Consider the following 23,200-nt stretch of genomic DNA (forward strand, 5'->3'; position numbering starts at 1 on the left):
AAATTGTAAATCTAAATTTTACTTAATTTTTTCAAATGCTTGCGTATAAAACAGCCGATAGAAAAATAATAACTAACTTGAATAAAGAGAAAAAGCAAATAAAAATAGAGAAAATATTTTCCTTCGTCTTGCGTTCTGTTTACAGTCAATTTAAAGTAAAAATAAAACTGTCGATCTCGATTCGACCGTTTTCTTCTGTTTTCGCGGAACGATTTGGACGATACGAAAAATAGGAACGTGGTGAGATTTGAAAGATTCGAAAACGCGCGGCGGCGGTGCGCGCCCTCTTATCTGCGCAGGGCTCGACGACGGCGGGGCCGAGCGGCGCACCACCGGGGCCCAGAATGCATCGCGCGCCACGGCATGTGCCTTTCCGCCATTTTGTAGTTTGCTCGAGAGACTGTGTCGAGTTCGATTCTTCCACCTCGGTAAGGAAACATCGTCGTGCAAAACGGCCGCGCGTTGATCCGCTCGGCGCGGCTGGCCGTGGTACGCACAGGGCGGATCGTTACGCGCGCGTCGACGCTGCGTCGCGAATTCGCGCGAGGAACGTGCAAATTCTCGGCGCCGCCTGTCGCCAGCCGTCGTGCTGCTGCTGCTGCTGCTGTGGTGTCGCGTATTTCGTCGCGCGCACGCGAGCGTGTGCGTGCGCGCGAGCGAGCGGACGAGCGATCGCGTAAAACGATCGGACCAGCGTACGAGGCCCCAGTAGCTGGTTGCTCGCCGATCGGCGAGGCCGACGAACGTAACGAGTTCGCAAACGCGCTCGACGCCCCGAGAGCGAGAGAGCGAGCGACCAAGTGCCTCGAGAGCCTCTAGTCGAGAAACCGATCTGCGCGCGAGGCCGCCCGAGAGAGAGAGAACGAGCGAGCGTGCGGGCAGGCACCTCGTAGCGCTAGATTCAGGGCACATGGGATCATCCGGGCCCGTCTCGAACTCGAGATGAACGGTGATTTCGGTAACGACCATCCATCCCATCCATCCAACGCAACCACCACGCGAACATCATCACCATCATCGTCATCGTCGATGTTGAACACGCGGTCGAGTCTCCGAGTGTCGTATAGTTTCGTCACCGCGCCGCTGCTTCCTCGCTCGCCATCACCACTCCTTCACGTTGTGTCCTTCCTCGCCGCGTGTTAACCCCGCGCCGCGCCGACACGTCGTCGTCGTCATCGTCGTGGATCGTCGTTGTCGCCGCCACCATCACCTTCACCTCCGTCATCTTCGTCATAATTGTCCTCGTCGTCACGGCATCGTCATCGTCGTGCCGCTATCGCTGTCGTCCGGCTGAAGAGCGGCTCGCCGCCGCCGTGTCGTGTCCCGATCGCGCTATATTTGGCCGATACGCGCTCCGCGCTCGGCAACATATTGCGCGTCGTACCGCGCGCGGACCCTCGCCTGGCGCGCCCCGAGCCTCCCCGGGCGGCCGTCTTCGTGGCACGCGGCCCGCTGCTCCGGCGCCGAGGTTCCGCGAGCACGTTGCCGTGAAAGTCGAGGCGCCGGATCTTTCACCGCGTTGTCCGTTCGCGCGCGTTCCTCCTCTCGCGATCACTCTCCTCGGCTTCCGCGGAGTCGAGTCTCGTCGAGGGTCGCATCGTCCACCTGGCTGGCCGGCGCGCGTCAACCGGGTCCGCGGATCGTCGACCAGTGCTGCGACGTTGAGGCGCGAGCGCGCGGTTCGAGTCGGATGACACCGCTGATTGTTGTTGCGTTGTTGCTCCGTTACATTTATCATGGTTGTTCACGAGAATCAGGACCGTCGATGTTGCGCTACTGGTCGAGTATCCTAGCTTAAACGCGGGTGTACTCGCTCACCGAGGCGCACGTGTACGCTACCACCACGATATGCTGAGTGGCATTGCTTCACAAAGAACAATTAGATATTCCGTCGAATGACTGGCACTTCCTCGTAACGCACTACCAAATAGTTGTGACACTTGTGGTGACTTTTGTATGCTTGTATCGAGCGTGCGACGACTAATCAATCCACGATCACCGATTCCCCTCGACGATGACTAAAACGTGCACGGTTGCTCACCAGGTTAGGTTAGAATCACAGATACAGTATCTCTGGAATTTGGACCGATTGTTTGAAACGCCTTATGTTAGCTTACAGCCTGGAGAGATGGACAGCGAACTCGTTTTGCCTTTGTCGAGAGTAGAGTTCTCTTTGGATCGCATGATAGAACCAAAAGAACCTTCTAGTCTTGGTGGTAGCGTACATTTGAGCCTTGGAGTGAGCATCGACTCGGTACGGAGCTAGTGCGGAGTGAACAATTGTCGACGCTGCCAGTTACAATGTTCTTCTGTCCTTGTGCAGGATACGTTTACATGAATGGGGACATCGGGAAGCTGCCACCAGGGGCGGTCTACCCAGCCACCCCTGAAACTCTGGGTCCACAAGTTGCGGGTGCAATTGGTGGCGGAGTGCCTAATCTAGACTACGGAGTCATGAACGGTGCCCCAAGCGGCAATGAACTGATTCTCGACGCCGGTGTCGGCAGCCTGGAACCCTCGCCGCAGCACGCCATAGGGATGCATGGAGGTGCCGTTGGATACAGCCCAGTGGATGTCGCTGCCCTGGGCGACGCGTCCGCCGCTCCACCTCCGCCAGCACCGATGGCTGAGACCCAACTACCCTTGGAACAGCTCAAGCAAATGCTCTCTTCGCAACTCGAGTACTATTTCTCCAGGTAAGATGACTGCCACCGTCTCCACGTTTCTGCACCATGATGCTCTGGATAGGGAGTGCTGCGATACTTTGATCGCGATACATATGTTGGTGCATTCTTGCGACACAATATGCTTTCCTCGGTTAACTCGAAACATATGTTTCCTCGAAAACTGATCCCCGTTACGATCGGATTAGATTTACGTAATAATTTTTGTAATTCATGTGGCAGAAGCTATTGCTAACCTAAAATCGTGGTAGCAACATCTGTTAGCTGAGCTCTTGGCTTAGATAGAAAGTGAGGAGGGAATTTAGTAAGAAATCAATTGTTTTGCCATAATCTCGTGCAGTAACATCATTAAAAAGTGTTGTAGCTACAAAAGTAACTCTTTAGAAGAATAAAATGTGCACGATAGTTTTTACTGCAAAGTATAATGATGGCACAGTGTTGGGGTAACATTTAAGCTAAAGCTATAAAATTTTATCTGTTTTTAATAATTACGTGTTTTGAGCGTATAATTTAATCGACAATTCAGATAAATAAAGTCCAACCATATCTTTTTATCCATTTGCATATTTTATTATCATTAGAATGTGCAACTGACATGTAAATTGCATAAGCACACACACACACACACACACACACACACAAGAATGCTGTGTAGGAAGACACGGTGATATGAATAATGCAATTGTGTTTCCAGAGAAAATTTAGCCAACGATACCTATTTGTTGTCACAAATGGATAATGATCAGTATGTGCCGATATGGACAGTAGCGAATTTTAATCAAGTGAAAAAGTTGACGAAGGATATTAAGCTCATAACAGAGGTGCTGAGGGAATCTCCCAATGTGCAAGTGGACGAAGAGGGACAGAAGGTTAGGCCGAATCACAAACGATGTATCGTGATACTTCGTGAGATACCGGACAGCACGCCGCTGGAAGACGTGAAGGTTCGTTGCGAACGAGAAAACGAAGCGAACAAAGCAACCCCCCGTTAACTCGTGGATCCTTGTTGCAGAATTTGTTTTCCGGCGAGGGATGCCCGAGGTTTATTTCATGCGAGTTTGCTCACAACAGCTCGTGGTACGTGACATTCGAGTCCGACGAGGATGCTCAAAAGGCCTACCGGTTTCTACGCGAGGAAGTTCGAGAATTTCAGGTAAGCTGCGGGCTCGAGGTATCCGCATATCGTTATTTGGAGTAACGAGAAAGATTTACTTTGAATTGTTTCGTTGAATCAGGGAAAACCGATAATGGCGAGAATCAAAGCGAAACCAATGAACAGGCTACCAATGCCAGCGGTGGCTAGCGTAGGTGGTATAAAAAACGGCTACAGAACTCCGCCGCCTCCTCCCGTCTACGATCCAAGTAGTTATACGGCTGGACAGCAACGTTTCCTCTATACTAATGGCACGACTATGCCACAGACAACTATGCCGTACGCGAACCAGGTCGTTTACGTAAGTATACCGTTACGAGTACTGCGCGTAATTCGAGCGCAAGCTCTTCCACTATGTTGAACGGTTGAACGCGATTAAAGTTCGCGCGGAGAAACGGACTTGACGTTGCTTCTCGTTCATCTTCCAGCACCAGCCATTCTATCCCGCCGGTATGGTGCCTTGGGGACCGGCCAGTCCCGCCGCTTTTTTCGATATGTCCGGTGTTTTTTCGATGAACGGAATAACACCGCACAACACATACAAACCTCACAATAGATATCCACGTCACAGGTACGCTGCACAATGGTCTGATGCGCGCAATTATTCTTCTAGGTATTGTTTCTTTCACAGATAATTCACAGATAGCATAATTGAAGAAAATGACAAAAGTATGTTGAAAATCTTCTGTTTCATCCTTTGCACACAGAAACAAGCAGAGAAATGGCTCTGACCGAAACTGTTTGATGGATCCTGCCAATCCCAGCAGCGGCAATAACAATCACCACCATCACCACCACCACCACCATCATCACCATCACCAACAGTCATCCATGCCGCCGCTAAACAGCCGTAGTTCGCATCCACCTATGACCGTCGGCGGCGGTGGCGGCGGCAGCATGCCCGCGAATTCCTCTACGTCCACTTACCACGCTTCGAGTTTGCCTCCTTCGAAGCCGTCCTCCGCCTTGTTATCCTCTTCCTACCAGCCCGGCACAAAGTTCCATTCCTTGTCATCCGCTCCGTCATCCGTCGAACACGCGAAGGGACCTTCCTCCTCCTCGCCGTCCTCCGCGCAGGACCAGGACACGGCGGCGGCGACGGCGGCGGTGGCCGAACCCTCCTCCACCTCCTCATCTTCGGCGCCTTCGTTTCCTCGCCACCGTATTCATCGCAGGACCAAAGATCAGGAGTCAAAGGTAGCAGCTGGGAACAATCATCCGCTACCGGCGATCAAGGAATCGTTGCCGGCGAGCGGAGGCAGCAACAGCAACTGCGGCAGCGGTCGCAGTAGCGGCGTACAGTTCGATCTGGAGGCGGCCGCTTTCCCGCCCTTGCCCGGCCTAGACGCCGATCACGGCAAGGGGTCTACCGAGGTCGGCGCTGTCGGTGGTGGCGCCGGCACCGCTGGCGTCGAATCCGCGTCGCAGAATCGATTGTCCGACGTCGTTAAGGGCACCGCCAAACTCAAGGCCGCCGTCAAGGATAAAGAGAGCGGCAACCAGCAGCAGTTCCAACTGCAGCAACAGCAGCCGCAGCAACCCGCACCCCCGCCAGTGGTGACAAACACCGCCAGCAGGTCCGCTAGTCCTGGAGCGAGTACCGGAGCCGAGGGAGCGCAGCCGAACACTCTGGGAAATGCCGCCGCGTCGACGAATCCAGCGACGAATGCCGCGCATGCCCTTAATCCGCCGACGGCCAACAACGAGAACACGTCTTCGTCGTCGTCGGCCGATGCTGCCGCGCTCAGCACCATCGCGCTCACTCCCCCTTCATCTCCTGATAAGTGAGTGGGATTTTTAATTATACGCTCGCTCGGTGTAACTCGGTGTTTCGGGCAGTTGCGGAGAGTTGCGTTGGTTGCCATGAATCGACTTGCTGCGTCAGATGACGAACCTAGTTGCCAATATTCAAGTGTTGGAGATGTGTTTATGGTTTTCTGCAAGAGAGAGACAAACATGCTTCTCCACAACCTCTAACACATCTTTAGCCGATCACGCGTAAATGTACAGTTCGTCGCGAAGTGCGAAAACGTTTGGTCACGCAAATCTTTTCGTTTAGATTCTCCAACGATACGTTGTATCCTTCGCTCTCCTTCGATACTTACGTATGCATACGAAAAAGCCAAGGAACTCGATTAGTAAGAATTCGTTTTTTCAGTGAATAGAATCGCCATTTAGCTCTCGATTTTCAGTGACAAACGACTGTTTTGTTCCAAAGTTCGACGAAACTTTCCGCTCTCCCAATACACATACATACATGTACATATATATGTATACGCGCACGATCGCGCAGAGAGAAAGACGTAGAGAGAAAGAGAGAGAGTGTGTGTGTGTGTGTGTGAGAATGAAAACGAAGTCCTTGGTTCTTGAAACATTAACCCTTTATAGGACCGTTTTAGTTCGACTTTTTACTTGTAATTTGTTTTACTTTAATTTTATCTGCTTTTAAACTAAATTTTTCATTTTTCTCATCTAACAAGTTCTTTTTTTTCGATGAAGAATACGTGATTAACGAGAGTTTCTATTGAAAACCTAGCGAATTACGTTGCTGTTACCACCAAATCCCATTAAAATGGGACTTTTGTTTCTCAAATAAGTAATTAAGTGTGCTCGCTTGATTTAAGCTTTCCTGAAATTGTGTAATTGGAGATTTTGATAAATCGGTGAAGCAATCGTGCAAGGTTTTTGATTGTCCACGAAGTTGTATTAATATCCTGTTGAGCAAACGAGCAATTTCTTTTTTCGCTTACGTAATCGGGAGTAAACTTTTGACTTTCCGTCGCTTTTAGTCCTGTAAATGGTTATGACGGTTTTACTACTTTGCACTTTTTTTCTGCGGGAAGAACATGTACGGTCTTATGCATTATGTTTGTACCTAATCATTGATTATCATTATTTGATGTATGGCGCATAGGAAGTAAACACGAAATGAGATCGCATCAATAGATTCCCATTTAAATGAGGGGTCGAATCGGTCTCTATAAAAAAAAAACGGGGTTTCGGTATCTGCGTCATCGAATTTTTATATCCTTGGGTCAATGGACCATGTAGTAGTATCGTCGGATCCTTGGATCCTTCGTTTTCCGTACTTCCTCGTCTTGGGAAGTCTTCTTCGCGACTTGGGTTCTTCCATTGAACTACTCTTTTTTTTTATTGTATCTTTGGATCCTTAGACTCCTCGGAGATTTTTTTAGTCCCGAAGGATTCATCGACACAACAGCGCATAAACCTAAAGGTCCAGAGATACTCACGATGTCCGTATAAGCTTAATGTAGAGCCCACGTATTGGGATTTGCGCGAACATGCCTTGAGGAACGCCAACTTGTGTTTCATTGTTATTGTTTGTTTGTTGTTCGCTGCATTATGTGCTATGTTGTTCTGCATTGATGGACACGCGTTCCCTTCGAGCCGAGCCTCCCTTAAACCCGGAAAGGATTCGCTCTAACTGATCAATCGCGCACCGTCACTCAATCTGTTACTTGGGAGTAGGGAGATTTTTTCTGTTCTCTTCATTTTCGTTGAAAATGTAAAAGTCGAAGTCTTCTCTCCATCGCTAATTAGTCTCGAGTAACAGAACCGTTACTAACTGTTAGTGTCTTTTGAGTTACCGATCTGTAATCCGAAGTATAATCTTATCCGCCTGCATTCTCGCCACTGTTTCGTTTCCAATAGTAAATGCGTATATTTTGTTGTGGAAAATTACCCGAGAGCCAAGGATCTAAAATTCGTTGTTCAAAATTTGAATCCTGCGTCGAAGATGTAGATAATCCAAGTCTCCAGAAGCTGATGTCTTTTCGATCATTTTGTAGCAAGAATGATCGGGCAAAGGTACTTTTCCGTCGAGCTTTCTCAGATTCTGAAAAACCATCAATATCCTCAAATCTCCAAGTTAGATCCTTGGCTGCGCGCGAACTTCTCGTCATCATTTTATTGTTCACGTTAACTAATAAATAAGTTAATTAGATGTATTCAAGGTTATTTTGATTTGCTTGATCTATCCCTGTCGACTTTTCTGTCGTTATTATCTTTCTGATATTTAAGACAATTTTCTTTCTTACTTTCTGATACGACGATTCTCGGATTCTAGGATTCCAGAAACCACGTGTCTTTTTTTTGTTTGCGTAGGGTCTTTATCGTCTTTTTTTTTCTTGTAAGGATTCTATAAGCATGTTGTATAAATTCGGTGTGTAAGTAAGGATTTAAGTTTGCGGTATCAATACGGAGATTCTTTTAGATGCTTGGTCCTAGAGTACATAGATTCTTTCGTTCTTGAATCATTGAAGGGCCAGATATTTTAAATGCTCCAGATGGATAACCGCTGTCACTGAATTATTCTAACGTACTCGATCCTTGAATTTAATAAATTAATTTTTACGTTTCAGTTATATTAGATATTCAGGTACATACTGTTATTGTGCTTCTGTATCCTTAGAGCATTGAATGTATTGGATATATTCAGGATTCATGGATATCTTTCACATCTTTTTTCTCCCATCTCATTGCGTTTATATTCGCAAAATACGAATATTTAATTTTTTAGACAACTTGAAAAGGAAATTCCTGAGTTTATGGAAAGTTTTAAGGATCCCTAAAGCGGATTGCCTAAAGCAAGAATACCTGCAATTGTTTGAGGATATCTAATCTAAAGACTCGTGAAGATCTAAGGATCTGAGCATTCAATGATCGAGGGATCTAAAAATTGTTTCTTTGGATACAAATATAACACGCCGCATACCTCCTATCGAGATAAGCATTAGAGAGCTATTGCTAAGCGCATTGAAATGCGCTCTAGGATGCTATATATGTGTGCGGGAATGTATGCGGTATTGTGGTATAATTAATCTTCTTCTTCTTGCCTGTACTATTGCGGCAAATAAGCAATAAAAAATTTAAATAGGGATATATGATAAACAATATTATTTTTTCAGGGTTCTCTCTCTCTAATATATTATAATTTGATTATTATATTATTACCATACATCGTCACATTATTATTATTATTAATATTATAAATTTCTAATACTATTAAGATTATATTATTATTAATTATTATTGTTCGGTTTCAAGTTACTCTTAATGGCATTTTGATGATGAAGTTTCTCTAGCTCATAATTCTAACGTTACTGATTAAGTTGTAATTCTCGTCATGTGACTGCAAAATAAATATAAATGGAAGAAACACGCGGCCTCAGCATGGCATCTTGATGGACCTTTGGTAATGACTATAGTTGCATTGTCATCGATGAATTAGAAATTAATAAATAATGTGTATACTGATGTTTGTTAATCGTGTCTTGCGATATTGCAAAAATCCTCCTTTTTACGTATTTTATCCTTCGACAATTGTAGGCGATTCTTGCGAAATTACTTTTCCACATTTTTGCTGTACATTATGCAGGAAATTTTCTAAATTTCTAGATTCCTTTGTGTATTTTTGAGAAAAATGTTTACGAAAATTGCATCGTGTGCACACAATTATTTCTTTAACAATGTTTGCATGTTTGTTTACAGGATTTTTAAACATTTGGAGGTTTTAAAATCATTGGAGTTTTTGATTACTTGAATTCTTTTATGATTCATGATTTCAATTTTCGATTCTTTTGTTTAAGTGACCGAGTTGTTGAAATTCTTTCAAGTACTCATGATTTATTGGACCGAGAATCGCCTACACGAATTAGTCTCCTCATTGTGCATGAACGAAGTTGACATGCGGTGCGGGATATAACATTAGCATTTAGTATGTGATGGTGCACGTAATAGTTCACATTATAGCACTTGGTAGACGCAGTTGGCACTAATTCTGATCTTGAGTTTTACTCGTCTGACTGCGAGAATTATTCTTTTTCGTTCGTAAACCGATATTTACGATGTAAACATTATGCTTACGCGCGAATACGTGGATTCCACAAGGATCCAAAAAAAAAGAGAGGATCCAAGGATATAAAAATTATCTAAGACCTCGCGACCGAAGGACCCGAGTATCTAAGGCCCTTGGATACCTAAATGCTCAAGGATACATATTCCCGAGGAAGCAGATTTCACTTCCGCATTATGATGCTTAAAAAATTGCGGGAATATCTATTCCTGAGGATCTACGGGATCCTTACAAGGATATCTAAGGATCCTAGAGTCTCAGGATCTAAGGATAGCTGCATAAACATAGTCTTTTACTACTGAAAATGCACCGCTGACAGATCTATAAAGACTGACGACTCGAACATGGTGAACGGTGTGGACGACGCTGTAGTTGCGAACGCGCACCTGCCGGCAGTGGTGACGTCGACGACGGCGACGACGACGACGACGACGACGGGAGCAACGGCGACAACGGCCGCGGCGACGACAGACGATGCCGAACCAATGACCAGGTGCGATTGTAACAACGTTGTCGTTGTTCCTCCTCCTACTGCCTCACAGAGCTCTCAATCGCAAATTGGAGTGGCCTCCAGCTTCCCTATAGTAAGTATCTCCCAGCATTGGATCACTCGAAATTATTTATCCAAAATTTCGGAAAATATATTTTTATCAAGATTTAAAATAGAATTTGAACATATTTAAAGGATGTCTAAAAAATCCCAATAATTACAGATATACAAGTTACTAACTGTATATTCTGTAAATTTATTTGATAAGCTATTAGTAAGAATTCTTGTACAAACAAACTAACGAATATTTTGTTCACTACAGGATCTTACGAGGCCGAGCTATGCCCAAGTGGCGCAACATTGCCGCGAGCTACCTTGTACAAAACACAAAACAGATGAAAGGGACAGAAATGTTTAAAAGATGCATGTAAGTACCTTTTTCTTTTACTTGATCGCATAAGTTCCTTCTTGAATAAGCTATGAACGCAGAGTAATACTGAAGTGTCTGATACTATAGTCTTGCACAACATCCACGCGTACCACAACTTTTGTATCATACTTTTTAAAAAAATTCTCCAAGGTCTGTTTTTTCATGGCCGTTACGTATTCTCGGACGTTCAAAGTGTGAATCCCGGATTTGCGAAAATCCTCAGGCATCTCAAGATACCTTTCTCTTCATGAATCCCTTCGCGTGATTCGAGCCGATGCTCAATTCGATTTAAAGACAATCGGCCGAGAGCTCTTCGACAGTACAATTTCCTCGTAAAAAAATCCATCTAAAGGAAGATGTATGTTTTGTTCTTTTATGATACGTGAAGAAGGATGGAAGATACCTAAGCGGCGGACGCGGCTTAAATATTGCGAAGCAAGATGATAAAATCTGCAGATTGGCACGACGACGACGACGACGACGACGACGACGACGACGACCGGGGTACACAAACAATATTCAGCTGTGCTATATGTGCTACGATGTCATCGGTGTCTCGGGGTCAGATCGGATCGAGAATCAGGATATCGGAGCTCGCCGCTGCTTTCACCTATCTATCTATCCACCCCCCGGCACTCTCCCCTCTCGGACCGACGCCGTTACGTGCTGCGGGCGCGAGGAAGAGAGAACTTTTTACATTGTACAGTGACGTCTCGCCTACGATCAACGATCGATCGATCGACGAATCGATCAAGAGAGAGAGAGAGAATGTGTGTATGAAAGAGACAGAATGTGTGTGCGAGAAAGAAAATAGGGAGAGAGAAAAAGAGAGGAGGAAGAGCAGTGTGTGCGCACGAACATAACGTGAGACTCGCCACGCGTTATTATAGCGGCGCACTTGCCGGCGTTTATTATACAGGGTGATCGGAGAATTCTGCGGGGCTAAGTTTGTAAGCCGCGATTTAACGTTGATGGGTTCGCCGATATGCTTGCAAATCGGCAGTTGTTTTATTCGCTTCGCAATTCGTGAGATGCAATTCGATTGTAGTTTATTCGTGATCGGTGGGCATGCGAGAGGGCTTACGAGAATTTTTTTTCAAGATCTAATCGTAATAGAATATTAAGAATCTGATGAGAATCTAAATGCAAACGTCCGCGAGAAGCGCGTTCAGGTATGTAAAGTGAACAGCAACTCGGGGAGCAGCTACGTGAAGCTGCTGACGAAGCTACCCAGTCATCCAGAGGAATTATTGGCCTGGCAAACAAAGCTCGGTAGCAAGATGATAACAAAAGCCCGGAGAGCAACTGTTTTACTGTTTCAAGGGGAGGTTCGGAGGGAATCTGAGTAATTGGAAATCAAAAAGGCTCCGATAGAACGTACGGTGAAATGAAGAGCTCGAGATTTGACGAATGAAATGATTAACTAATCGAAATATATTTATCACAATCTCGCGCGCACGCGCGAAACTTGTACGATTTTCAAACACGGGTACACAACTTTGAGCGTACCTAATAATAATGTAAGCTTTAGTTTTAAGAGTTTGTTAGTAATTAGTAAGTTAAGGACCTTGAATTAACGTATATATAGATCTAAAAAAAATTTCTGAATTCAAGAGTTCAAACGAGATATTCGTACGATCGCGCAGAATAAGGGTGGGGGGGGGGGAAGGAAGAGAGACGCGAAGGCGTGTTACCAAATGACGACATCTTTCCAAATGTCTTTCTCTCGACGGCACCGGCTACGCGACTTCCCGATCACCCAGTACATCGCGTAAGAGAAGAGTATTGTTATATATCGTTTTTTGGTTCTGTGATTGAGGTACATATTGGTTAGCTTGTAAAAACGAAAATGCGTTAAAGAGTTATATAAGATTAATCTCGAAAAGAGAGAACTCCTTCCCCGCTCCTCCTTCACGCGCGCGCGCGCGCAGGGTATTCGTAATATTATATGTAACCGGGAAACACACGTCTCTATAGCTATATATATTTGTGCCAAAAACATTGCCTGACGAAATCTCCCGAGATATGCAACGAAATGGATACCGAAGTCAACACCGAAATCGAGATTCTCGCCAAATGCAGAGCCGTGGAGTCTCCCAAGAAATTTCTCCCTTTTCTACGTTCCTTCCTCCTTGCGAAAAGAAGAAAGCATGAGAGGAGGGCGAAAAGACCATATCTCGGAGGCGGTAGAAGCTGTGATTTCATGTAGGAGATTGCGCGTGATTTACGAGATGATTGCGGAAATACCAATGACGATGATGACGAGGAGGAGATGAGGGAGGAGGGCGGTTGGAAAAGCACACAAAGTCGTATTTTATGCGGATGACGCACGTAGGAAACCGTTGTTGTTGCGAAGGAAATCACCAGTACGACAATCGGACACGCGAAACTGTACAAGTAACAAGAATGAAGCGAGTCCACGATCGAGGAGTGATCTTAGACGTTACTAATACCATTTGTTAAGTAGTTTGTGTTTTACGATATATATATAACTGTAATTATAATTAGTATTATTAATGATTATTATAATGTACGGTATACGAGATCCGATACACAAGATACGTAAGCGTTTAATCCAAAAAGAAAACTTGGAAAAAGATCACGTGCTTTGATACGTGTTCTCTGGAACCTGTGCTTGGCGAAATTCGGATGAGAAATGATGAATTTAACATATAAATGTAGCAACATTTATATCGCTTGTTATTCTTACTAGTGTAACTGTATTGGTTTGCGCGAGAAATCCGTTGCTTGTTGCGCTTACATTTGCTCACTGTGGTCATTCCTCGATGCGTGAAGTCCGATTTAGTTCTTATGTGCAAGATGGATCTCGCTTCACTCTTGCTACTGCTTGCTACTGTTCAATGTAAATCTTCGGGTTCCGTGATCTATGGAATTTTGTCGAAGATCTTCCCTCGAAGTTGCGCATTTCGAAAACTTTGGCGTGTCCTCGATGTCCTTCGCAACATACCCATTCCATCCTTGATTCTACCGTCGCGGGTTCGATCTCGCTTTTCGCCCATCCCGAACAACGCGCGTGTCTATCTAAGTTTCTTAATTTTTTGGCTCGTGTATTATTTCCAAGCGATATCCGAAATTCGCTTCTCTCTTTCTCAATTTTTTATTTCTTTTTCTTTTTTATCGCGATTCCATGGTTTTATCTGGCCGCCTTTATCACGACTTGAACTTGAAGAATAATTTAGGTTCCTCCTTCGACCGCCCTTTAAACTTGCGCATTGTTTCGGGAAGGGATCGTTTCCATTCCTTGCTCTCCGAATTTCCATCGCGATTCCATTCCTCGATTTTCTCAATTTTTAATCTCCCCCTCCCATCGTCCAGTCGTGACTCCATTACTCTTCCGTCTCGTTTGCCACGATTGTTTGCACGCCGCAATTGTTCGTCGACGAGATTCGTGTGTCACGAATACGTTGTTCACCATCGATTCCGAGACCGCGAGGAGCGTCGTTGCGAAATCACTTCCGATTCCGCGTGAAAACTCGACCTTCGTTTTAACTAATCGCCCATTATACTCTTCGCTACATCGCGATCGGATCTTATTTTTTCTTAATGACCTTCATGTGCCATGAGGTGCATTAAGAGACATTTAAGAATCTTAGGGTCACGCGTTTATTTGGCAGACAAGGAGAGAAAGAGAGAGAGAGTGAGAATGAATGTGCGTAAGAGAACATGTTAATTCGAAGTAGCTAGTGTTGCGAGAATCAGGAAGATTAATTGAGCACGCATTTAAGTGCCTCAAAGTATGTTGTATATTATTGAGAGAAAGAGAGAGAGAAAAAGAAAGAGAGATTATCGCGATTACCACTATTAATATTAATTAGTACTATTGATTGCTCTATTATATATTATTATCATCATTATTTTATTATTATAGGCAGGAACTTTTGGCTTTAGGTGTTACGACAATGTATATGTACTACATATGGACAGAAATACACATACATAAGACACATACATGCGTACACACGACACACACAGAGCAAGAAAAATGGTGCGAAGGACAGAGACAAATATATATAGATACATACATACATATATATATTTGTCAATGATTACGTATGCAAACTCGAACTGACAAAATGTAATGAAAAAACGAAAAAAAAAAAGAAAAAACGAAAAACAAGAAGAACGAAAAATCGATCTCCTGCAAACAGAGGGAGCGCAACGGGGTGACGTTGCGCCGCATGTATACTGCTATATTTTGAACTTACGATGCTGCCGTTTCATTTTTTTGTCTATTGTATACACGTACACGTACAACAGGGCGTTTCAAATAGGATTGTCAGCTGTTTTTGTTAATATTGAGTTGAATAAATCAAATAAACGATATGTCGGACAAATCGACTCTTCGAGGATCGTATGTTGCGCCGGAAAGACGTTCTCCTGGATTCTTGCGGGTGTTCGCCACTGCGGTAGAACACGTCGACCTTGCGTCGAATTGTCTGAAAAAATCTGGAAAAAATTACGCGTGCGGTAGATTAGTAGTCTACAACTTCGAATTCGAAATTCAAGAAGCAAAAGAAATCAGTGAGCAAGTCGATGAATCTAAAATCCAAGCATCCGGACGTCATGCGATGACTAAGGAGAAGCGACCACTAATGCTAATACTAATCAATTCCACCGTGACAATGCAACTGCGGAAGAATCGCGGAATTTGATCTAGCAAGTCCGGATAACGATTTCCTATCGAGCGTGCGAAACGAACGAACAGTTTTCCCGAAATCGCAAAGAACCGGGCAGTGGCCGGAAATGTCTTTTTCGCGTAATTCTCGCTGGCAGTCGCTTAACATGTTGTTCTCGCGCGCTGCATGTCCGCGAGAGAAAAAGGATCTATTGGGGGCAGTTTCCGAGGAAGCATCCCCTTACGCATCCGAGAACGGGCGGATGCGCTGCGTGGGGTGTCGCACAGAGAATGATCGATCGTCGATCGTCGATGAGCGGTACCGTCGAATTTTCGGGGCGGCGGTGGATCGTTTCAATCCGCACACGTGGTGCTCTAAGGGCGAGTTCTACACAGCGCGTCTCATTTAATAAAAATATACGAGATACAGATCTATACATATATATATATATTTTTTTTTGGTGAACCGCGCACGCGGGTTCTCTCCGGGACGCGGTCTCGCTTCGCCGCCACTCTCCAACGATGTAGTAAAATATTAAATGTATATACATTATATATATATATGCATATGTATACTACTACGCACGAGACAGATAGACTAAGGCATTATAATTATTATACATACATTGATGTATGTGTGCGTAATGTAATTCGCGGGTCCTACGCGACTCGCGGATTCTATACTGCGGTTTGTAATTCTCTCGTGTCGCGGATTCGTAAGGAAAGAAGAAAAAAGAAAACCCAGCGATTCGCGTAATCGCGCGCCTTGTTATATATATAACATGCAAGCGACGTTGAACGATTTGTCGAACGACCTCGATTTTCCTTTCTTGCATTAACACAGGTTTTTTGTTTTCTCTTTTGTTTGCCCTTTCCTCGTTTACTTTCTTACACGCGATGTTGTTCATTCGATGCTTTTCGATATTACATGTGTACGTGGAAACAGAAAGCGCGGTGTAAATGTAGTCGGTTAACGAAAATTAGATCGAGGGATCTATAGTACCATAGATAATTGGATGTGTGTGTGTGTGAGTGAGCGAGAAAGAGAGAGTGTAGTTGTGGGTGCGTGTGTGTATGTATGTGCAAAAGCGAGAAAGAGAGAGAGAAAGCGAGAAGTATGGTGTGAAAGAAAAAGATATTAGCCCGCGCGATTAACGGAGTTTCTCGAGCAATGAATTTTAGAAAAAAAAAGAAAAGATGAGGGAAATTAGCAAATTATCATGAAAGTACCGTGCCCGTTAATTTAAGTGCATTTGCGGCTAATTGTGTGCTATTTATGTGATGATTTTTATATAGATCCATGCTGATCAGTTTTAATCCTAGTAGACCGAGCTTTCAGATCCACCCGGGTTGTCGCCTGGTTCTGAGACCGGATCCTTTTTAGGTAATCCTCGGAAACTTTGATAATCGGTGTGAAATCTCCCGAAAAAAAAGACAAAATTGCACCGCGTGAGAATGAACGATGAAACGCGTCGCGCGCTTCGATCCCGCGATTGTCCATCGGGATCGAGAGCGTCGCGGCGAATTCTTTCCGACGATCGTATCGGTTATCGATCGAAGAACAAACTAAAATATACAATAGCAACGTTTCGTTGACGCATCAGGATAAGCTGTGATTATATAAAAACAAAAGAAACAAAACTAAGCAAGAGCAGGACGCAACAGGATGTGTATTCCTAGAAAGTCTGATTTTGTAAACTACTCTACGAGGAAAACACTTGTGTATAATATATATATGATATGCGATATATATATATATATAAATATGATATACGATATGATCTATGACGTTTGTTTATTACTATGTAAAGTAACAGATTTCGAAATTAAACATTAATTACTGTTAACTGTTGCGTGTTGAATTATTTTTTTAATGTAAGTAATATTGTGAGGATCATCGGTCAGGTGAGCGGGAGAGGGCTAAATGTTGCGAGACGCGAGAGAACCGGCAATGGATGTTCGATCTTTGTACAAAAATTCGCATTCCATTTATGAATTTCTCTTATCTCATTGGTATTTAAACAAAATAATTTATACATCACTTACTTAGCTAGCGTAATAAAAAAATAAGTTAACATTTGTTAAAACAACATTATACATTTTTACGTCTAACAACAACCTTGTGATTGCTCTCTTGAGTATTTCACTAGCAAAGATCTCAGCGAAACACTCGCGACAAATTTTATTATCCTCGATTATCGGAATTTCTCGCCAAGAGTCTATTTCTTGCGAAATATATTCGGCATGCTGGGCGTTCCGGTTTTCTGTTGAAAGATCTTGCTCATCCTTTGGCGCATATCCTCGACACCTTGACCGACGTTCACCGTCGCCATGGATAACGAGAGTCCGGAACTCGTCGAGAGAGTCCTGAGAAACGAAAAACGATTTTTATAAAAACTTGAACATTATAGCAAAATATATGTACCTATTTATGATACCTATCATTTATATTTTTATACGATACCTCTCTATCGGTTTCGATAAGTCCTGCCTGGACTCCGTTTCCCTGAGCAACGAGCGCACCGCGTCCTTCTGTTGAGGCAAGCACTGATTTACTAGCGTCTCGAGATGTCGCAATCCCGGCAGCACCACTCCGGAAACGCATTGACTGCTTAATGGGCAATAGACCAGCACTGAATACGCCTCTACCAGCGCGTTTACAAGCTCGACTTTGCGACTTTGTTGGAGTGCGAACGAAGCAATCGTAGACAACTGCGTCGCTATTACTGCAATTGGCAAACAGGTCGATATACAACAATATGAAGAATCATAAAAATTCATACGTAAAATAGAGTTAAAATTTCGTTATTTGATCGAGTTACAGGATTACTTACTGTCCTCTATGTAACTCTGTGGGCAAGTGGGAGCGATAAACGCGAAGGTTGATGCTAATGTAACTGCCAGAGTTTGCGAGAGTCCTTGCGGATCCTTAGCGATCGTTTCCAGTGTTAACCGAGCCTTGTCGCGTGCTTCCCTCACCTTACATTCGGTTATTATCCGGCCTAGCGAGGAAATTGCGGCGCAACGTACGCCACTAAAAATATTTTCTCAGTTATTGCGTAATATTATCGTAATATAAACAGTATAGAAACGTAAAAAGCTAATGACAAAATAATGGAATAAAAGAATTCAGTATCTTGAAATAGATACATAATTTCACAGCGGTCCTACATTTTTCCGAAAGTTTGTCCTTAAACAAATAGACAAAAGCCTCTTATTCGCATACATTTAAAAGTACATTGAGGTATGAAAGAATTAATGCAGGGATTTAAAAAGTTTTAGACACATGCATGCAAAAGTACAGAAAAGGATCTCTCACACGTCAGGATCGCTGGAAAGCGTCACGATGGCCGGTACGATTTTGGCGTTCGCCAATCGGTCCGAGACATGTGCGATGACGGAACCGAATAACGTCGCAGACGCGCATCTTACGGTAGACCTTTGGTGCACTACACCTGTGAAAGATCATGCACGTAAGATAAAAATGTTGTCTTCTTCGCAAATTATTAACGATAAATGAAAGCAGATATCGTACGAACCATCCCATAAACTAGCAAGGACATATTCCTGTGTTTGTTCACGAGCACATAGAATGCTTGCGGCGATTTGCAGCCAGGATATGCTGGTGCCGTTCATAGACAAAAGCACGAGGAACTGTTTGAAACAGTTCGCGAGCTCTGTGGAATCGACGGTGCTCAGGATCACCAGATAACTCGGGATCAACGTAAGGCTCATGCTCTTCTTATCTGTCGACAGCGCTGTCAACTGCTTCTCGAGTTCTGATACTTCCGGGAAGAACGCCGTTTGTATCTGCAACGATATTTTCTTATAAAATTTCTGTGCTTAAATCCAAATCAAACGTTCTCGTCTAATTCAGACTCGTTATCGTGCACTTACCTTGGCACGCGTGATGTATTTCCCAAAACCCACGCACAATGAGTGGATGTACATAAGCAGCGTTCTTAGAACATTTTCATGCGCCGCGTCCACAAACTTCACCATCTCCAAAACATCAAATATCCTGCAAAAAGAAATCGTGCATTCTAAACTTGATATCTCGGAGTAACAGCAATTTTAGTGATACTCATACAGATTCATTAAAAACGTATATAAAACATATTTTTTTAAAGAAATATCTCAATTTATTATAGGTTCATAACAACTAATATTCATATTAATAAATAATATTCTCACAATTTGTTGGTAAACCACTCGAGTTCTGGCCAGGACGCGTCTTCCCAGGATCTGGAGAAGAAGGTATTGAGGAGGACACCAACGTCGACGGGACCCTCGTAGAATATCCTCGGGTCGATGATATTGGAGTGGCACAAGGCCAAAAATTCCTCGGCTGCACCACAAAGTTTCTAGAAAACTTTTGTGCTTTTGTTTTTGTGCGAGCTTATAAGCTTTATGCGAAATCTAATCAAAACTTTTCTTTGACATCAAGATCTTCCGGATCTTTGGATTCTGGAGCTCTCAAATTCTCCGTTCTATATTCTTTAGGTTTACTTAAAATTTTAGATATTTTGCTCGAACTGACAAATTCTAAACATTTTGCGACTTCTTCATTTTGAAGTGACTGAATTTTTAAATTTTCGAATCATAAATTATCATTTATACCTTTTTACCTTAAATACATATTCTTATTTATCATGCACTTCCTCTAATGACTCACACAAATCCGACGACATTCCATCCTCAACGGAAGCTCGCACTACGTCGGTGTCAGCAACGCACAAGACCGTGTATGGCAGGATGTATTGCAAAAAACCGATCGACGGCATCAATTTTTCCTCGTCGACGTAGTCCTTGCTCGGCGAAGTCTGAGACTGCGCCGGTTTCAGCTGGTTTTTCACTTTTGAAATTATACGCGGCAGCAGGTTCAAATGCAGTCTTTTCAAAGATAACGCCCACTGCGCCAAGACTGGTAACAATACCGACGATGCAGTCTCAACGACCATCGATGATGTATCATGAAGCGCCGTTAACGCCAATTCTTCACACTGTATAATGACAATTTGCATATAATAACATGTATATTACATCGATATAAAAATATAAAATTATATAAAATTATATAAAAATATATACCTGGAAATATTTGTCAGGATCGTCCATTAAAGCTATGAGTAGCGCAAGACTTCTCACGACGCTGGTTCGAACAACTGGATCTTTATCTTCCAACAGCATCTGCTGCAACATCGACAGCATGAGCGAATTCCGAATGGAAGCGGACGTGTAGGACGCGAGCACGGAGCAACACTCGACAGCCAATAATCTTCTCTCTGGGTACTTGTGTTGACTCTGCTCCCAACAGATTGTCAGAATTTCTTCGCTCTCCAACGGTTCCTCCGTAAGCTTTACCATCACGACTAAGCCTGGAAATATACCATATTAATAAATTTATTTATTTATTATATTTTATATTTAGTAATTGTCGCAAAACATGTATGCTGAACGAACTAACCGGCCAGTATCATTTGGCGCTCGTCTTCCTGCGGCCTTTTCTTCAAGTTGAACATCAATTGCAGCAACTTCTCCCTCTCGCTAGAACTGGAATGCAGATGAATCGCGCAGAGTATCAACGGAATGATCTCCTCGCGTTTGTTCAGGATAATATTGGGCATTATACGCGGTAGGGTGGAAGCCAGAATCTCGGCTAATGTCTCCCGGGTGATTCCGCGTTTTAATGACTCCTCCACCGAGGTCATCACTGATCCCGAAACGTTCGCCAAGCAGTGCGTTGCTACTTCCAATTTGAACTTTGTTGGCAAGTCCCTGCAATATTTTTCAAGAGATTTGTTGTTCAAAGATTTCCAACAAGTTGATTATAACCGATTGTATATCCGTATAATAATGTAGATAACCTGGAGGATGTGGTTGGTAGCACGGAGGATTTCTCTGTAACATTTATTCTAGGTAACTGTAGCCTGGTCCATTCTTTGTCTCCTGGATCCGTTTCGTCTAGACTAATTACCGCGGAAGCGCTGTCGTCCTCTTCCGGTTCCTGAGTGGTATTCGACATATCTCTTGGTAGCGATTCAAGCAGTTCAAACTTGTCGGGAGTCGTAGAGCTGGAATTGATAGTACGAATAGTTCCGCAGCTACCTGACTGCAAATAAAATAATGATTTCTTGCAATATGTAAGAACCGTAAATATTTAAATTATTAATTCTGAAATTACTTTCAGTTTCAGAGAGAGAAGGAGGGTACATCTCCCTTAAATTGATTCGCTTACCTTCACTGGGTGTTCATTAACGTTCTCCTTTTGCGCTGAAATAATATCCTGGAGGGCAAGCTTCTCCTGTTCTAGCGTTACGACTTGCTGCTGCAGCCTTTCAATCTGTTCTGTCTGCAAAGAAAAATAAAATGATTGGAATTCATGAACAATTTAATTCATCAAAGACAAAACGGACCATTTCCTGAAGTTCATTTTTCTGTTCCTCAACTTCCTCGACAACAAAATCTGTTTGCACAGCGACGTTTGCAGATGGAGGTTTATCGTATCCATTGGCTCTCATGTACTCCCGATATATCTGTAATAATTCCGCGGGCTTAGGGATATTTAAACCCACGTCCTGCCAGTCCTCGAAATCCTGATCCTCGCCCTCGTCACTGAAGGTAATCGAGGTAAGCTTGTAAGATCTTGCCAGCAGATATTCGTTGATGAGAAAGTTCAACGCACGTTGTTCGTGCGGTTTTATGGGAAGCTCAGTAGCCATGCTCTTCTCCGAACTCTTATCTGGCGTCTTTAGTGTACCTTCCAGCTCTAAAATGTTTTATTACAACGTATAAGTATTAATCTAGTTAAATCAAAATACTTAATAAAACGAGTAAACATACCTGTTACTACAGTGAGATTAGCGCGCAGCGCAGAAATATTCTCTCTGGCTTTGCGTAGTTCAAATTCCAGAATGGCCACTCTCTCATCAACGCCAGCTCCATCCTCCGAATAGCGTGTCATGTCCAAGGAATCCAGAGTTGCTTGACTAGAAGATCTGGCTAATATAAAATGTTTCATTTATAGTTAGAATATCCGTTTAAATGATAATTCGTCAAATACAGCAGTTTATCAATCAACGGACTATTATTCCTTATGCTTCAAAAAATCTTGCATAAAATAACTTATAATTAAATTCTGCATTTTCGTTTGATAAACACTTCTTTTGTAGAGCCTTTACATAAAAATCTACAATCTCTATGAATCATATATGTGTGTGTAAGTAAGGAGATACATACGCATTGGTGTGTATGGTTCCGGCTTGATGTTGGAGTTCTCAAAATTGTTGGGGTTCGAGAAGAACTCCCTGAGAATTGGTAGCTCATTTCCAGCTTCGCACAATTCAGCATGCAATTCTAAAGCCGTTAGGAAGAGCTTCTCGTTGAGAAGCTTCGTGGCCATTTCTTCATAGGATATCGACATCCTTGGAGTCATATCTTTGGAGACATATCCTGAAATAACAATGGACATTAAAGAACTTCAGCGCCCGACCGTATTACGCTAAAGTCACAGATTCTTTTGCAATTGTGATCGGTCGTGCAAGAAAGTTTGCAAATAACATTAATTACTGATAAATAAATGATCATTGGCGCAAATCGTTACGATACAATCAATGCTCCGAAGGGTTACCTTTGTTATTCACGGATAATGGCTCCTTTATTTCCTCGACAGGACTCGCCATGGCGTTTGCGTGTTCAAACATTCCTGAGGAGTGACATCTCCACGTGAGGTAATATTAAATTATCTTGCATACGCTGCTTTGACGCAATACATATGCAATCCACGGCTATTGTTTATAAGATAGATCGAATGACGACTGACAACTCATCTGACAGCGCCAGATGGCGTAACCTAGATGGGAAAGCTTGTGACAGAAATCTGTCGTCTCCTGAAATCCCTAGAAATATTATAAAATTCGTGAAATTCTCTAT

General features: G+C 43.5%; 2 protein-coding genes across 7 annotated transcripts; one reads left to right on the forward strand and one right to left on the reverse strand.

Moving 5' to 3' along the window:
• Positions 1–67: 67 nt before the first annotated feature.
• LOC105275699 (la-related protein Larp4B) lies at positions 68–16,440 on the forward strand. 5 transcript variants are annotated; one of them, XM_011332736.3, is made up of 10 exons: positions 68–428; positions 2,324–2,696; positions 3,379–3,628; positions 3,697–3,837; positions 3,920–4,138; positions 4,266–4,450; positions 4,545–5,621; positions 10,032–10,296; positions 10,525–10,629; positions 11,021–16,440. In XM_011332736.3, the coding sequence occupies exons 2-9, from the start codon at positions 2,335–2,337 to the stop codon at positions 10,618–10,620; spliced, it is 2,595 nt and encodes an 864-aa protein (XP_011331038.1). In that variant the 5' UTR covers positions 68–428; positions 2,324–2,334; the 3' UTR covers positions 10,621–10,629; positions 11,021–16,440. The 5 variants fall into 5 exon arrangements, with proteins under 5 accessions (XP_011331038.1, XP_011331035.1, XP_011331036.1 ...); XM_011332733.3 differs by lacking the exon at positions 68–428 and adding an exon at positions 439–958; XM_011332734.3 differs by lacking the exon at positions 68–428 and adding an exon at positions 439–958 and having other exon boundaries at positions 11,024–16,440.
• Positions 16,441–17,251: 811 nt separating this feature from the next.
• On the reverse strand, positions 17,252–23,104 carry LOC105275700 (RAB11-binding protein RELCH homolog). Of its 2 annotated transcripts, none has more exons than XM_026972033.1 (16): positions 22,899–23,104; positions 22,508–22,720; positions 22,112–22,266; positions 21,685–22,037; positions 21,507–21,620; positions 21,136–21,380; positions 20,736–21,046; positions 20,360–20,646; positions 19,944–20,271; positions 19,463–19,616; positions 19,166–19,289; positions 18,808–19,078; positions 18,588–18,723; positions 18,103–18,302; positions 17,733–17,994; positions 17,252–17,635 (listed from the first exon to the last, which is right to left on the reverse strand). In XM_026972033.1, exons 3-16 carry the CDS (start codon positions 22,230–22,232, stop codon positions 17,488–17,490), a joined length of 3,054 nt encoding a protein of 1,017 aa, XP_026827834.1. In that variant the 5' UTR covers positions 22,233–22,266; positions 22,508–22,720; positions 22,899–23,104; the 3' UTR covers positions 17,252–17,487. The 2 variants fall into 2 exon arrangements, with proteins under 2 accessions (XP_026827834.1, XP_026827833.1); XM_026972032.1 differs by having other exon boundaries at positions 22,112–22,270.
• Between the last annotated feature and the right edge of the window lie 96 nt (positions 23,105–23,200).

This window comes from Ooceraea biroi, chromosome 8, assembly GCF_003672135.1.
Source record: "Ooceraea biroi isolate clonal line C1 chromosome 8, Obir_v5.4, whole genome shotgun sequence".
Lineage (NCBI taxonomy): Eukaryota > Metazoa > Arthropoda > Insecta > Hymenoptera > Formicidae > Ooceraea > Ooceraea biroi.

Excerpts from the sequence above, each read along its gene's own strand:
- LOC105275699 (XM_011332733.3), top strand. Across the intron at positions 4,451-4,544 it reads GCGCGCAATTATTCTTCTAG|AAACAAGCAGAGAAATGGCT; the intron begins GTATTGTTTCTT and ends CTTTGCACACAG. Across the intron at positions 5,622-10,031 it reads CCCCCTTCATCTCCTGATAA|ATCTATAAAGACTGACGACT; the intron begins GTGAGTGGGATT and ends CACCGCTGACAG.
- LOC105275700 (XM_026972032.1), bottom strand. The coding sequence starts at position 22,971 with ATGTTTGAACACGCAAACGCCATGGCGAGTCCTGTCGAGGAAATAAAG. Across the intron at positions 22,271-22,507 it reads GGAACCATACACACCAATGC|CCAGATCTTCTAGTCAAGCA; the intron begins GTATGTATCTCC and ends ATTTTATATTAG. Across the intron at positions 17,636-17,732 it reads TTATCGAAACCGATAGAGAG|GACTCTCTCGACGAGTTCCG; the intron begins GTATCGTATAAA and ends TTCGTTTCTCAG.